General features: G+C 38.1%; 1 protein-coding gene across 7 annotated transcripts in view; it reads left to right on the top strand.

The window, feature by feature from the left end:
- The window catches only part of SPOP (speckle type BTB/POZ protein), a 100,478-nt gene extending 84,194 nt beyond the window's left edge, over positions 1 to 16,284 (top strand). For all 7 annotated transcript variants that reach the window (XM_077164709.1, XM_077164712.1, XM_077164708.1 and 4 more), the window contains 5 exons: positions 2,812 to 2,989; positions 6,063 to 6,118; positions 6,623 to 6,745; positions 13,418 to 13,560; positions 15,022 to 16,284. In XM_077164709.1, the coding sequence (XP_077020824.1) occupies positions 2,812 to 2,989; positions 6,063 to 6,118; positions 6,623 to 6,745; positions 13,418 to 13,560; positions 15,022 to 15,166 (645 nt within the window). In that variant the 3' untranslated portion in view covers positions 15,167 to 16,284. The remainder of the gene's footprint in view (positions 1 to 2,811; positions 2,990 to 6,062; positions 6,119 to 6,622; positions 6,746 to 13,417; positions 13,561 to 15,021) is intronic.
- The last annotated feature ends 732 nt before the right edge of the window (positions 16,285 to 17,016 follow it).

Genomic DNA, 17,016 nt, shown 5'->3' with positions numbered 1-17,016 from the left:
TTGCCGTACAGCATACAAAAAAAAAGATGATAAAATAGCTATTTTGAATTTTGTTATCATTCCATTATGTATTGTTTGTATACTATGAGATTTATAAAAATGTTACCATGCTGTATGTAATCATCTGGGGCTTGCTTTTTTTACATTACATTTCTAATCTATGTTGTAGATGTAACTATAGTTCATTCATTTTTAGTACTATATAGTAGTCTGTTGTGTGAGTATACAGTAATTTTTTTATTCATTCTCCTGTTGGTGGACTGGGTTGTTGGAAGTCTTTTATTTTATTTTATTTTATTTTTTACATGGGCAGGCACCAGAAATCGAATCCGGGTCCTCGGGCATGGCAGGCAAGCACTCTTACCTGCTGAGCCGCCGTGGCCCGCCTGGAAGTCTTTTATAAATGATCTACAGCAGTCTGTTAATTTGGGTTTCTTAATTGTTTTAATTACATAGACGTTAAAAAATGAATTTCTGTTGATTTTACTTTGACTTTATGTTGAGAAAAAATGTGTAAGTATTGGCATGTCTTTAGTCTTTAATAAAAAGGAACCGACTTTAAAGGCAAAAAGGAATTTTAAGAAATTGACTTTAAAAGTGGAACTCTCTTATAACTTGAAATTTAGGGAGTATATAGCCTTCCTGAGACATTTTCATGCAGTCATTTATAAGATGACATAAATGTCACAGTCACGTCATTTTCACAGCTGCAGTTCTGAATGAGTCTCCATAGTCAGCTTTATAAGCATTAAAAAAAAATATTTAGTTTTTCTCAAAATGGTCTCATTTTGCATCATCATTTGCAAAGGAAGACAATCCCTTTCTAAGTTAAAAGTTAGAGCTTTGAAGACTCATTTGTGGAATGCCATTTAAATTTTATTTTTAATTAAGCGTATTTAATGTTGTTAAGAGGTGCCAGACATTCAGAGCTCTTGGGACTCCAGGCATCTATATATCTACAGAACAAGCCTGGCTCAGACAGTAAAGGTACATTCTCCTTCCTGTTCTGTTCCTGCCTGTGTCTAGGGAGAGAAATTACACCAATGAGAGGAGATACAGTCTTTGGGCCCTTCTCATTACCAAGTACACTTCTTCCCAGCAGAGGGTCCAGTGGTAACCATAATTTGATTATGTAGCATTCAGCCTAGCTCTTGCCAATTCATTTTATCCAGTCTACTAAATTGCCATCAAGTGTTAATGACTTTGGGCTCCTGTCAACCTGGTTTAATTCAAGCTAGGAACCCAGTGCCAAAAGCATTCTCCATTCCCTTCATTGTCCATCCCAGGAGATTCCTGCCTTTCCCTGTGAGGAAATGGCATTTAATTGATCTTTTCCATTTTTTATTTTTTAATCAGCATTTTGAAACTACAACTGGAAATAGGCAACTTCTGCCTTTGGTTTTAATATTATGTCACAGAAGTGAGGGTGTTGATATGAGAAAGTGACAGAATCAAATTAGAGATCTTACCCCGGACAAGAGGGAGTCTCTCTGGGATGGTTTGTGCCAGGTCCTGGGCTATCAAATATCATTATAATCTTGGTTTGATAAATGTGCTAGTAATGCTAATAAGTACATTCATAATTTATTAACTTGGCTGCTTCATTACTCAAAACTAGTGTTAAATAAATGAATAAATTTTCTGACCTGATGATAAATATCTCACTCCTGCATGAAAGGGACCACAGGTCATTTGGATGGAGCATTCACTTTGCTTCTGGGTTTATGACTGCATTTAAAGAAGACTTGCATCTTGAAGTTTAAAAGAAATTTGGGTCATTTCAGATGTCGCTGGGCCTTCTTTCTTACTAACTGTTAGGAATGGCAAGAGTGGGGAGTTATTTCTCAAAGTCTGTGAGTTCTGCTTTGGTTTAAATAGTTCTAATCTAATGAGATGTGTAAGAATTGAAGAATGATGGTTAGGCAGAGGACTGACCTGAAGAGTCATGTGTTCAGTGGGTAACTTACATTTATTTTATAATCTTATATGATTTATGCAACTAGTTAAAACATGCTGCTGCTGCTGCTGCTGAAGCCATAGTGAGAAGTTGGATTCTTCTATAAACCTGTTGTTATCATTCTGTTCCAAAGGTACAAGTGTCTGTCTAGCTGCAGCCAGCCATCTTGTATATCATCTTGAATACCATCAATGACTAAGGGTGTAAATGGTGTCAGATACCCCCAAATTATCACTACTGGAAAGATCTTCTAAGCTCAGACCTTATTAGTCGAGCATCAATAGTTTCATGTTCATTAAAGTAACATTTTTGAGGATGTGTCATTGATTTACCAGGAGCTTTAGAAGTTGAACTTGATTATCATGTTCTATACCTAACTGAAATAAGTGAAGTCCTTTTAGGCTTGTTATTTCTCTAGAGAGCTTAATTTAAATGGTAGTTCCTATAGAAGTTCTGTATTTATTTAGCCTTTTACTTAAGGCAGAATAAGGTAAATATGTGAATCTTGACATTTGTTTCTCTCAGTTGTTTTCCGAGGGCTTGTCTGCCCAGGTTTGTAGGACAGGGGAGGTGGAGCTTATTGGAAGCTGAAGAAGTGGTTTGTGGGGTTCTCTCCTCACTGTCCTGTGTTGGTATAGAATAAGCATGATCGTGATAGATTGGAAATTGCTTGATTTAGAGGGAAAATCCTTGATCTGTGGAGGTGGTTTCAAGAGAGTATGACTAACATTAGTATCTGAATGTGCTACAGCAACGGCATAAAAGTCACGTATAAGGCCTTTCATCTTTCCTCCAGCTTGGAAGAAAATTCCTGGTAACAAAAGCTCTGCCCTGTGTTTCTTTGTCTTTCACAGGTGAGTGTGGTACAGGATTCTGTCAACATTTCTGGCCAGAATACTATGAATATGGTGAAAGTTCCTGAATGCCGGTTGGCAGATGAGTTAGGAGGACTATGGGAGAATTCCCGATTCACGGATTGCTGTTTGTGTGTTGCTGGCCAAGAATTCCAGGCTCACAAAGCTATCTTAGCAGGTTGGTATTTATTCATAAGGTGCAAAGGAGAGATTAAGTGGCTGCATAATCACCTTTTGAATAACTTCAACTTTTTAAAACTGAGCTGCACAAAAACTACAATTAAATACATTTTTATATTTGGTCACGTTAGTTTCCATAAGCAAAAAGGTTACTCTCCATAAAAATGATAGTTCTGTCTTTCCTGTCTGTGGTAGGCTAGGCTGCTGTTATCAGGGAATGGATAATGGTACGGTATTGAGTGCCTTTGCACCTAGAGAGTAGGTGTCAAAACACTGGCCAAGAGCAGGGATCATGTTACACATGCCAGCCCCTAGACAGGGTTTAGGGTATATAGATGGAGAGGAATCTGGACTAAGGACTAGTTAAATCCGTAGCCCTGGAAGACTTGAGGACAAACATACTAGAGGAATGAGAGTGTAGATACTGACATGGAGGATCTGGTCTTGCCCTAGTAGGCACTCTGTCTTTAAAATTGGAAAGACTGACACAGAAGAGGAACTGATGAAGAATTGATTTTATCTTAGGTGAAAGGATAGCTGTCAGCCACAAGATTCTATGCAGACCATAAGACTTAAGAGGAAACCACATGAGCCTTCAGAGCAACAAATTTCTTACCAAGACCCTTGGCTCAGTCATCCTAACAATACACATTTGGCAAAACCCAATCTGGCTCAGTCTAACCTCTTCTTGTTTCCTCTTGACCAGGTGCAGCTGTATAATGCTAAAGGAAATCATTAATTCTCTAGATTAATTAGCTTGGCCCTCCATGCTGCCAAGAAATCTTTTTACAGATGTAGGTCACCTCCTTTTTTTCTTTACAATAGATGCACTAGACTTTTACCACTCTCCTTTAACCTCCTATCTATGACTTATCAAAGATGACCTTGCCTATTACTACCAAGAGAAAATAGAGTCCCTTTTGTAGGAACTTCCTCTTGCCTCTCACCTTACCCTGCCTTCCCAGTGGAGGAGGTGTTCTTCCTCATGTCCAAAGCAGCTTGTTGTTCCTAAATCTGCTCTCTTTCATATCTCATCCTGCCTTCTCAAAACTTATTCTACCCATGATATCCTTTGTCTTAGTTTCCTAGGACTGCCCTAAAACAGTACCACAAACTGGGTGGCTTAAAACCACAGAAATTCATTATCTTATAGTTCTGGAGGCTAAAAATCCGAAATTAAGGTATTGTGGAGTCATAATTCCTTTAACATCTGTAGAGATCTGTTCCATTCCTCTCTCCTGGCTTTTGGTGTTCCCTGCTTCATTCATCACTTGGCATACTCCCCTATCCCTGTCTGTGTCCAGTTTTTCTCTTATAAGGATAACATTACATTGGATTATGGCCCACTCTAAACCAATTTGGCCTCATCTTAACTAGTACCACCTTTAAAGACCCTATTTCCAAATAAAGTCACAGTCACAGGACCAGGCATTAGTATTTGAACCATAACTTTTGGGAGGACAGAGTTTGGCCCGTTAACACCTTTGTTATCTAGTATCTTCAGCATCAGCCTATAAACAGCCTCAAGCTTCTTCCTCTGGTTGTTTTCTTTTCTTTCAAAGCTAACTTCTTGAGTTAGCAAATTCGATCTCTGCGTCCTTCTTCCCACTTATCCTCAGTTTAGCTCCATTTCCACTAAAGCAGTTTTCTAAAGTTACATGATCTACTAGTTCCCAAATTTGAGGCACTATTTAATTCATGTATTCTGTGGTTCCTCTCATGATTTTCTCCTGGTTCTCTGGTGAATACTAATGTATGACCTCCCTCTTCACTTATCTCTTTAAACATTGGTGTTCCCTGTTTCAGTTCTCTTCAGCTCTCTTTTTCACTCTAGATACTCTGGGTGATTTCATTTATTCTCTTGATATCATTGCCTGTCTATCCACTGATGACCCCTAAGACATATCTGCTGCTTTGCACCCTTCTCTCTTTATTAAAAACATCAGCCCTTTGGTATTCAGCTTATGTAGTGTATTGATTTAATGCTTCATTGTCTATAACTCTTCTGAGATAAGATCAATGAGAACAAATATTTTATTGATATAGATTAAAATATAGAGGCTCAGAGAGTAAAGTGATTTGCCAGATTATATGGTTAGAAAATCGCAGAACTATAATGAGTCCTTTCTGAGATAAACTATGGGCCAAAAATCCCAGTTCCCTTTCACTTCAAAGCCCTATTGCATGTTCCATCTGTTCCTTCACTCTTAGTCAGTCTTCATAGTCAGAAGTCCCAACTTTCACCAAAACCCCTGATTTATTGGACAACATGGAAACATTTAAATTACTACCCATTTTGTTACTTTCATGGTTAAAATTTAGTTTACTTCTTCATAATGTTGATTAGACAGTGGATCTGGCAGTATTTCTCAACCATTTTCATTATTGCCCCCCTCCCCCAATTTGAAAAACAATTTCAGTTCCCTAATGAGAGAAATTAAATATTAAGAAGTAAGATTTTGTCAGGTGACGTTGAGCTTTGGAGGACCACAAGGTTTCATTGTAATACCTACAACTTTTGTCACTCCTTTAGAGGTGATATCACCCCCATTGAGAATTCATTGCTTAGAGGAGCAGTCATCGTACCATAAATGAGCAATCACTTTATCTAGTTAGTTAATACTATTGAGTTCAATTCCTGACTTCCTTGCTGTGTGGTTCCTGAAAATAGAGAAAGCATGGTGTCAGGTTCCAGACAAAAGCCCAGGTGTTAGGATACCCTGCTAATGGGGAGGGCCTTGCATTTGAACTCCCAAAACTACCCTAGAGATACAGTATTGTCATCCAACACAGGTAATTTATTTCCTTGAAATATGAATTGTTGGAATAAAGCTAATAGGAAATTATTTTGAAATTAGTGTTTGCTTTTTTCCTTTAAGGATTATAATTATTCATTTGCTCATATAATATAAGAAGAAATAAATTTTATAATTCTGGTAGTAATTTGAGACTGAGACCCTTTTCTTAGCAATGGGATGGAGAAAAAATTACTTCTTCGTCTTAGCTAGAAAGAACCAAGAGATTGCAATGTGATAACTTTATCTGTTTCTGTTCCCCTTTCACTTTTGTAGCTCGTTCTCCAGTTTTTAGTGCCATGTTTGAACATGAAATGGAGGAGAGCAAAAAGGTATGTAACAGGGTGGATACATGTCTTTTTAGCTAGATGACTAGATTGAGATGATTTGCCAGTTTGACAGTAGATTTACTTTCTAATTATATTTTCCTTAGTGTTACTCTATCAAAGTAGAGTTCCTGAACAAACACCTTCTGAGAGTAGAGAGAGGTGGTCTGGAAATAGTCTAGATAAAGAAGACTTACTTTATCCCAGGCAGGTTATCCAAACAGTATTGGGCGAGGGTAGTAGAAATGTGTTTCTACTTAGAACAATCAGGAAAAGAAAGGCAAAAAAGCAAAGCTATAGTTGTTTTGCAGTTGTATTTGAGAAAACAAAAATGGTTACATGTGAAGAGAGAAAGAGCTATTATAATCAAATAAGGCAAAGATAAATTTTCCATTCAACTTAGGTTTTAAATGATAGACACTTCTCTACTCACAGAGCTAAAAATCTTGAAAATAGTTTAGGGATTTTTTTCTGTTGAAATGTTTCTCATTTTCAGTTTTTCTGGTATAGAATCGGGTTGAAATCAATGATGTGGAGCCTGAAGTTTTTAAGGAAATGATGTGCTTCATTTACACTGGAAAGGCTCCAAACCTTGACAAAATGGCTGATGATTTGCTGGCAGCTGCTGATAAGGTGAGATACGAATTGAGAAATATCCACAAGATTAGAAATTATTATAACCTCTGGAGTTTCATGACCCAACTTCTTTGTTACATTGTGAGTTAAAGTGAGCCTATATATTTCCTTGTTCAGCCAGTATATTACAGGTTTATACTTGTTCCAACATAATTATTATTTTTTAATTTTTATTAATAAAAATCAATCAACATACAATATGAGCATTCTTAACATATGAACATTCCATACTTGATATGCAATTAATGGCTCACGATATCATCACTTAAGGAGGAGATTGGGGGTGGGGGGTGGGCGGTGCATGGTCCAGGAATTGAACCCGGGTCTCCCGCATGAAAAGCGAGCATTCTACCACTGAACCACCCATGCGTAATTATTAATAGCACCCTTTTTATTCTCTAAGGTGTTGTGCTTTGGATGGAAAATCAGGTGGTCACCCTAACTATGGAAAAGAAGGATAAATTTGATGTTTACCTGTCTTTTCTTCCCCATCTCAAATTTAGCCATAGTGAAATTTTAAAATTATGTTAATATTAACATTTGGATCATGCTTTATAATTTGCAAAATGTTCTTGAATTCATTAATTTATTTATTTACCTAGTATCCTGATTAGCATTTTCAACTTTTTCCTAAGCAGTTATTGAAATATACCACATTTCTTCAAAATTATAAGATGATTGGTTAATAACTTTTGGGGGAAAAAATGAGATACTACTACAGTAAATGTGTATATTTCATAAGGCACATTTTGATTTCAGAAATATTTGAGTGTGAAAATAAAAATGTGGGTCTTAGAATGAAAGAAATATGGTGCTTACCTAAAACATTACGCTGTACACCCAAAACAAGGTGAAATATCATTAGGTATTTGATTGAGAAGAAAGGTTTAATGAAGTCAGATGGGTTTGTGTATGTGTGTGTGTGTGTGTATGTGTGTGTTGCTGTTTTATTGTTTCATTTCTCAAAACCTTTAATACAATTAATGTACACTGTGAGCTTTCTAAAAGGGAATATAATAGACAGTATTTCTCCAATTTAGTTAATCCTAGAATCCTTTTTCTCAAGGATGACCTCTGAGGATTAAAGTGTTCCCCAAAACACACTTTGGAAACTAATTTTTGTCTGTGCGTATATCAAGGAGCACTCTTGGGAAAACGTGTGTGTGTGTGTGTGTGAAAGAGAGAGAGAGAGACAGAGAGAGATATTTGCCCTTGTGGAGGCTTTTCAGGGTGTGGAAAATATCTTCTGCTGGAAGTGCCTTCTCTTCCTGCAGCGCTTGCCCGTCTGGGGGAAAAGTTAGCTCTGGCCTAAAGGCACCAGAGCTTTCCTTGGGTTTGCTCATGGGGATGGTCTCCTTTCATCTCTCTTCACACCCCTGAGGACAGAGGAAGCACTTGTGACCTCTGTTTACAGGTGATGTTTTGTTTATCGATGAGCTTTTTGGAGTGTTTGTGGAGGGTGGGGCATATAAACCCAGTTAGTGTTACTGATGAGAAGAGAATTAGAATGATAGCTGTATCCTTTTAAATCATTTTTCAGGGCTTTGTTAGTACAGTTAAACCATACGAACATTCCATATCCTCCCAGTCTACCTCATTTCTAACCTGAGGAATCTTGCTTTCAGTTGAGACTTAAGATATTCAAATTACTGATTATATATGTAGAACAGAATGATCAAAAATTACAAATGTTTGCGTTTGTTTCGTGTTTTTTGGTATTTAAAAAAAATTAATAAAAAAATTTGTAAAAAGAAGAAGATATTCAAAAGCTCTGGGGAAGTAAAAGAAATAACATAACCTAATGCCTGCTTTTTTTATATATATGTTTTTATATATGATAAAACAACATACAAACATTCCATACTTGGTATACAATCCGTGGCTTACAATATCATCACATGATTGTGTATTCATCACATACCCCTTACCCCTGCCTCTCAATGACCACTAGCATTTCCATCTCCCCAATTTATTTTAACCTTTTTCCCCTATTATGTGTTTATTTTTTATCCATATTTTTTACTCATCAGTCCATACCTGGATAAAGGAGCATCAGACACAAGGTTTTCACAGTCACACGGTCACATTGTAAAAGCTATATCATTGTACAATCATCTTCAAGAAATATGGCTACTAGAACACAGCTCTACAATTTCAGGCATATATATAATGATACAGCTTTCACAATGTGACTGTGTGATTTTGAAAATCTTGTGTCTGCTGCTCCTTTTGTCTACTCTATCGACAGATGAGTAAAACATATGGATTAAAAATAAATAAATAATAGGGGGAACAAATGTTAAAATAAATTTAGTAGATTGAAATGCTAGTGATCAGTGAAAGGGAGGGGTATGTGTACATATGTGGTATGTATGAATTTTTTTCTGTTTTCTTTTTATTTCTTTTTCTGAATTAATGCAAATGTTATAAGAAATGATATAGCTTCCCCCTTTTGGTCGAGAAGGTTTTCTCAGTCCCTTGGTACTGAGTCCCAGCTCATTCTAGGATTTCTGTCCCACATTGCCAGGAAGGTCCACACCCCTGAGAGTCATGCCCCACATAGAGAGGGGGAGGACAGTGAGTTTGCTTGTCATATTGGCTGAGAGAGAGGCCACATCTGAGCAACAGAAGAGGTTCTCTTGGGGGTGACTCTTAGGCCTAATTTTAAATAAGCTTAGCCTATCCTTTGTGGGGTTGAGTTTCATATGAACAAACCCCAAGATTGGGTGCTCAGCGTATTGCTTTGGTTGTCCCCACTGCTTGTGAAAATATCAAGAATTCTCCACTTGAGGAAGTTGAATTTTCCCCCTTTCTCACCTTTTCCCCAAGGGGACTTTGCAAATACTTTTTTATTCACTGTTCAAATTCTTAGCCCTAATTTTAAGTAGGCTTTAATCTACCCTTTGCAGAAATACGTTTCATAGGGGCAACCCCCAAGATTGGGGGTTGGCCTATTGATTTTGTTATCCCCACTGCTTGTGAGAATATCAGAAATTCTCCAAATGGGGAAGTTGAAATACCTCTTTATTCACTGTTCAGATCACTCTGTTATTTTTCAGGGCATCACATAAATCTGGACAAACCAACAAAATCTCACTCCCTATTCAAGATTCCATGTACTTATGGTTTTCAACTAAACTGACCATACAAGTGTAATTAGGAAATGCACTACCCAAAATACAAATTTTACACCAAATAAACATCTCACCCTTTAGTCTCACCCAGAAGTTGAGGTTTTAAAATATGGACGATATCATCCTTTACCCAGTCTTCTTATATACCTTGATCCTATCCAAATCAGCTTCATTCATATCTCTCCTTGACGTCTGATCACTTTTTCACCTTTTGAAACAGTTCCTGTATGGGGTACTGCTGACTTTCATAACTTCAGAGCTCTAACTCTCAGTCTCAGGTATCACATAAATATCCAAAGTTTCTGGGAAGGACCATGTTATATACAAACAGCTCAGTATCTCGGAGTTTAGAATTAACAGTTACACCTCCTGAATATATCTGACTGCTGTAAGAGTTTATAATCTAGGATCCTTTACAATAAGCTCCAACCTGATAACCCATGCTCTCAACTTTGGTTCACTGAATTTTTACAGTTAGCCCATATGATTGAGACATGATAATATTTGTCTTTTTGGTCCTGTCCTTTCATTCAACACACAGTTGTAAGGTTCATTCATCTAGTCGCATGCCTCACAACTTAATTTCTTCTTGTGGCCCCTAAGTAGTCTATTCTGTGTATACACCATAGTTCCCCCTTCACTTCCTAAATTGTTGTACCCTTAGGCCACCTCCGTTCATTGTGGAACACCAGTGTGCAAATGTCCATTTTGTGTTCCCACACTCATTTCCTCCAGGTATATACTGAGCAATGGGGTTTCAGGATCATGTGCCAAACTCACCCCTAGCCTCCTGTGGAACCACCACACCGCCCTCCAGGGACTGGACCTCTCATTTCCCTACTGACATTGAATAGGTACATCTCTTTCTCTGCATTTCCTCTAGCACTTGTTTCTCTCTGTTCATTTTTAAATAGTTTTATTCACACATCCTGCATTCCACCCTAAGTATATAAACATGCTTTCACCACCATACTTTTATCTGAGGACATTTCCTTTTCTTCTGCAAAGAATCCATACCCTTTTCCCAGTCCCCCTGCCTGTTGACATTTAGTTTTGTAATGCCTGCTTTTTATAAATATAAGTTTATGAATGATTCTGCCTCATCTGCCCACTTATTTCAATGAAGCTGTTACTTGTGTTTCTATGCATAGGGCATTTATTCCCCTCATCTTCTAGATCCTTTAGGATGAGTAATATGCCAAGGCCCACTTTTTAGACAACGCTAAGATTCAGAGTTACTGATAGAACCAAAGTTAGACTTCTGTGTCCCTGAGTTTTCATTCTTATTTATCAACTGGGGAACTAGGTTGCCTCCCTCCTACTTTTAAGTGCACAGGGCATAGGGATCAGCCTGAATTGCCATTTCAAAATGGCATTTTTAATATAATGTGTTAACTTAGGCTTTTAAAAGATAAAGCAGTTGAATCACATCAGTGCTTTAAATTTATGAATGAGAAGTAACTGAAGGGTGCATTTTCAAATTCCATTCAGAATTACCCATTATATAATCTTTGCTCCCAGCCTGTTTGAAAATATTTTTACCTTTTCACCTCTTTGTGAGCTTTAGGAAAACAGAATATCTTTCATGGAAGGATCTAAACATCTAGAAGTTACCCATGAGGTTGAAACAACTTCTTCTGAGCTTTTTCAGTCTCTTGGGGAACATGTGTAATTAGACCAAAAACAAAACAAAACACGTTGGCCAGTCCTAGGAGAGACAGTTTCAATCTCTTGGGTAAGTCCTGCCATTAGGCAGGCTTTTCAGAAGCATAATTAAGAAAAAAAAACTTTGTCTCCCACGAGACAAGAGTGGCTACTTTTGTCTAATTATGCTGTAGGGATCAGAGCTATTCACAGGAAAAGTCCTTTAAAAGAATATATTGAGAAAGGATATGAGGAATACTCTGTGTAGCACTATATAGTGACTGAATGTTTACGCATTCCTTTTCAGCCTTTGAAAACAAGAATGGAAACCTGATTTCTTGCTTGTTTAGTATCATTCCTATTTTCCATAGAAACTGTTTTCCAGTTATATTCAAATGTAAAAAATTAAAGCTGCGCCCAAACCAATAAACCTTTCCTATTGCTTCAGGAGATCAAAGTACCAGAAGAATGCCTCCTAACCCAGAATTCATGAAAATCAGATTGTCCTTGTTTGATTGCCATGACTTAGCCTGAAGGGTCTTTTGTAATTGAGTTCTGAGCCCCTCAAGATGGGACCTATAAGAAGACCAAGGATACCCTCAGAGCAAACCATTCTTCTGTGAACTGATTGACATTTTCTGCCTCCTTTTATTTCCTTCCTCCTCCTTATCCCTGAAGTTCCTTAGTAAATGTCTCTCATATTAGAGGGGTGTAGTACAGTTGTATCGAAATCAGTCACCTAGATCATTGTGCGCACATTAACCCAAACCTCCACTTGCAGAACATTTAGACCTTTTAGTGGAAAAGAGGAAGGTTTTTTGTTTTTGCTTTTGTTTTTTTACGTGGGCAGGCACCGGAAATTGAACCCGGGTGTCCGGTATGGTAGGCGAGAACTCTGCCTGCTGAGCTACCATGGCCTGCCCAAATAGGAAGTTTTTTAACTGAAACTGGAACAGGAGCCTCTGTTTCTTTGTTCTTATATTCTGAGAATCTAAACCTCAACCCCAATAAACAGGACTCCATAATTTAACCTTTTCTATTTAAAGGAGGCCTTTGGTCGACCCTCAACCAGGAGTAACTGATGGCAGAAATGGTGGTAACGTCTCCACAGGGCTCCTTTTCACAGCCTTCTGGGCCCGCTGGAATATCCTGCTGAGCTAGTGTCAATACTTAAGTAGAAAGAGTTGAAATAAGAACAGTGCTTCACCCTAGTCTGGCTCTAAATAAAATATTGCAGGAGTTGAAAGTGTGATTTCCCTGTTGACTTGAAGCGGAGTAATGCCTCATTGTAAGAGTAAGCAGTGATGACTTACAGGAACTATTTAGAATAAGTAAATTCGTAGAGACTGAAAGTAGAGCTTACCAGGTGCTGGGGGGCGCGGTGGGGCGGGAATGGGGAGGGAGTTAATTGCTTAATAGGTACAGAGTTTCTGTTTTAGGTGATGAAAAAGTTTTGTAATGGATAGTGGTAATGGTAATACAACATTGTAGATGTAATTAATGCTACTCAATTGTATACTTAAAAATGGTTATGTTATGTATTTGAAATTTGAAACTAAAAAGAGTAGGTGGTGGTAGTTTAAGAAACACTTTAATTATAGTGAGGGGATCAGGTAAACCTTTGGGATACAAATCTACTCCATAGTTGCTCTTTTTCTGTAGGTAGAGTTTAGAATTTGAATAGTAGCTACCCAAGCTATTTTAGCTGTCTTCATTCCAACTTAAACACCTAGCCTTCAGAATATGGTTAGGTGTTTAATTGCATTAGTAGTCTTGTGCAGTTTTGTTCAGTTATCCAGTTATGTGATGGTACAGCTGAAGAAAACAAGTTGTATAGTGGTCAGTCCAGAGCTATTCCTGCTTTGAGGATGACAGTGCTTGTGTTTTACAGTATGCCCTGGAACGTTTAAAGGTCATGTGTGAGGATGCCCTCTGCAGTAACCTCTCTGTGGAGAACGCCGCAGAAATTCTCATCCTAGCTGACCTCCACAGTGCAGACCAGTTGAAAACTCAGGCAGTGGATTTCATCAACTAGTAAGTTGACATCTTCAGAGTTCTTTCAGGATAGTTGGGATAGCTAGAGAACTGAGAAAGACTTTGAATTAGTAGAACAGGTGAGTAGCTTCATTAACCTTTTAGTAATAAGTATTATTAGTAATTTAAGTATTACTTATTAGTAATAAGTAAGCTTTCATCTTACCCTTCTGTTTGATGGTACAGAAAATGTTTTTTCTTTCATGGGTCTGATCCTGTTAGTGAGTGAAATGTTTTATTTCCTTATAATGGTCTGAACTAATTAAAGTGGTTAACTTGCTTGTCTAAAAAAGCTGTGTGCATCTTTACTTCATACTCACTAGCTTTATAAAAACATTTAGCTCTCTGGGAGAATAGAGGTATGTTTTTATGAGTTGGTAAAATGTACCTAGCAGTTTATGGAATGGGGAAAAGAGAAGGGAAAATCAGTAGATGAGATTGTTAAATGTTATTTGAGAAGAAAATAAATAAGGAAATAATGCCAGTAGAGCTGTTCCTTCATCCTAAGTAACAGATGACCGGACCAAATGACCTTTTGAAATAATTTGGAAATGGGGATAAGGGGAGGGTACCCAGTGAGCATGTTTTTACCCTTTTGCTGGATGGGGGAAAATACTGTACTAATGATAGAAAACCCCAAGGAAGAGAGAATCAGGCCTTATAAAGCCTTCACAACAGCAGTTCTAGAGGAAGACAGATTAAAGCATTAAAGGTAGATGACTGAACAATATTCAACACAAAAAATGCCAAAGAGGGTGGGCCACGGTGGCTCAGCAGGCAAGAACACTTGCCTGCCATGGCCAGAGGACCCGGGTTCGATTCCCGGTGCCTGCCCATGTTAAAAAAAAAAGAAAGAAAGAAAGAAAAATGCCAAAGAGAGGGATTAATGTTCTCTAAGTCCATTTTCTAAGATTGTTTCTAAGGAGTTGCCAATTGAGGCAGCAGACAGAGAGGAAACCAATAAATGCTAGTCTTCTTGAGTGCTTACCTTACACTGAACACCTGCTTGGTGCTTTTTCAATGAAGTGTAGTGTATCATCCTTCTTTTTTTATATGCCCAGGTTATGATCTGCTCTGGGATTACAGGATTAGTAAATTCAAAAGCCAGATAGAAGTTTAGAGCTGTCTGTGTGAGGAAGCTCTTGCTCTTCCTCTTTATTGACCTCTCCATAAATATAAAGAGTCTTAACATAGAGAAGAGCCTGAGAAACAGCCCACCTTTGGTATTTGAGAGTGTAGCGGCTCAAAGCCTTGTTTTTCAGGTTACCATACCCACAGCCCCGACACCAGTCTGCACATTGTCTAACAAGCAAATTCTTACGTGAATTAAGGTTTTGTCTGAGTGTTTCTTGCATTGACCCCCTTTAAACCAAACACTGGAAAGTTAGCCTGTCCAGGTAGCTATTGAATTTATTATTTGCCAACTCTCTTTTGTAACACATTTCTCCACATTTCTCCTAGTCATGCTTCTGATGTCTTGGAGACCTCCGGGTGGAAGTCAATGGTGGTGTCACATCCCCACTTGGTGGCTGAAGCATACCGCTCTTTGGCTTCAGCACAGTGCCCTTTTCTAGGGCCCCCACGAAAACGCCTGAAGCAGTCCTAAGATCCTACTTGTTGTAAGACTTGTTTATTTTCCAGAAGCAGCAGCCACTGTTGCTACCACTGACCACCAGGTAGACAGCGCAATCTGTGGAGCTTTTACTCTGTTGTGGGGGAAAAAAGACTGCATCGTGGCACCAGACTTTTAAAACAGCACTAAGTAACTTGGGGAATGGGGGGAGGGATGGGCCCAGGACTCGGGGCTGTTCAACTTAATGAAAACCCTGTTGCTGCGTCACTGTGTTCCCTTTGGCCTGACTGAGTTCGATACTGAGGGGATTCAGTTTAGGCGCTGGCCCCGAGGACATCTCAGCGGTGGTACTTTGGAGAAACCTGTCTGCATCTGCCTAAGCAGAACTAATCGTCAGGTGCCTGGAGCAAAAAGGAAAAAAAAAAAAAAGGACAGTTTTAAGAGAAGGGAAAAGCAAAGGAAAGAAGAAAGAATTTTTGCAGAATTTCTAAAAAATCAGTTTGTGGAGAATTTCAAGTAATATTTATGTTGAGGGAAACAAATTTTAGTCTTTCCAGCTGTGCTAAAACTTGGCTATTTATGAAAACTCCTCACCACCATACGACTACCAGAAGAGCTCTCTTGTTGTTAGCACTTATTGTTTGCAAGAACAGAATGCATCTTCTTATCCTTTTATGAAAAAATGACAAATGAAGATAAAAGAGGAAAAGAGATTAGTTGATCTAGAAGGTGAATATTCTGATGTGGTGGCTTTTGCAAAAATCTTAATTGGTTTTGAAAGCTGGAAAAAAATCATTCATCCAGAATTCATCCTGTCTTGACAAAAACTATGGTTCTCTGTTTTTAGATATTGTGGAAAATGTTTTTTGGCATTTTTCTCTGCTTTTATTCCCCCCCCCCTTTTTTTCTAAAAAAAACACACAAAACAAAAACAGAACAAAAAGAAACAAAAGAAAAGGAAATTTTGTTGTTCATTAATGCTGTGTGAAAAAAATCCCCACCCAGATTGCTCAGCTGTTTGTACCTGACTTGCCACCTGCATAGGAGCCAGTCCTGTTCCTTCCAATTAACCCCTCTTCCTACAGGGGAGGACTTCCAAATGTTAATTTTTTTCTTTTTGAAAATATAAATAATTACTATTTTGTACTGTGTGGTATCTCTGGTCTTTTGTTGCACTCACCAGGCTTGTCTGTTTGGTCTGAGTCCCTTGCTTAAGGGATTTTGAAGGTCTAGTTTGATCCTGCAACTTGCAGAGATTTATGTTTGAAATGTCTGAACAATAGAGAGTTATTGAGTCTCCATAAACTAGAATTTCCTTTATGAGTTACCAGCATCTGCCAGTCTTTTGTCCTTGTTGTACCTCACAGTCCACATCCTAGGGAAGGATATGGCCCCTACCTCTGCAAGGCAAATAATAGGAGTGGGCTTTTCTGTACCCTGTATTTTTTAAGAGCCAACCTCTGATTTCCAATCTCCTAATTAAATATTAAAAGATCAAGGGGATGTGAATGTGGAGATTAAATAAAGGGAAATTATTGCTTCTGACTGGCTCTATCACTGACTTGATGTTTTTCCAGAAAAGCCAATGTCTGAATTTCCAAGTGAGCTCACAAGCATGTTTTGGGGCTCCTTAGCTGCCTTTCTCATAGCAGTGATAGGGCAGGACAGTAGGCTAAAATGGAAAATTGGCCATCCGGCCAAGGCATTGTGTTTTTTTTTACCTTAGATGGAGTCCTGACTTATTTCCCTTCATTGGACTTCAGCCTTTGTAAAATTTTCAGTTCTCATCTATCTTGTTACTCTTAGAACAAAGAAGGTATATGTTTTATTACCAACATAATCAAAGGCAGGGTTTGCTTACTAGAAACTATTCCACTGTAATC

The sequence above is a fragment of the Tamandua tetradactyla genome, chromosome 6 (genome assembly GCF_023851605.1).
Source record: "Tamandua tetradactyla isolate mTamTet1 chromosome 6, mTamTet1.pri, whole genome shotgun sequence".
In the NCBI taxonomy this organism is placed as follows: domain Eukaryota; kingdom Metazoa; phylum Chordata; class Mammalia; order Pilosa; family Myrmecophagidae; genus Tamandua; species Tamandua tetradactyla.
The sequence above is the reverse complement of the archived record's forward strand: the minus strand, read 5'-3'. Positions and strand labels throughout refer to the sequence as shown.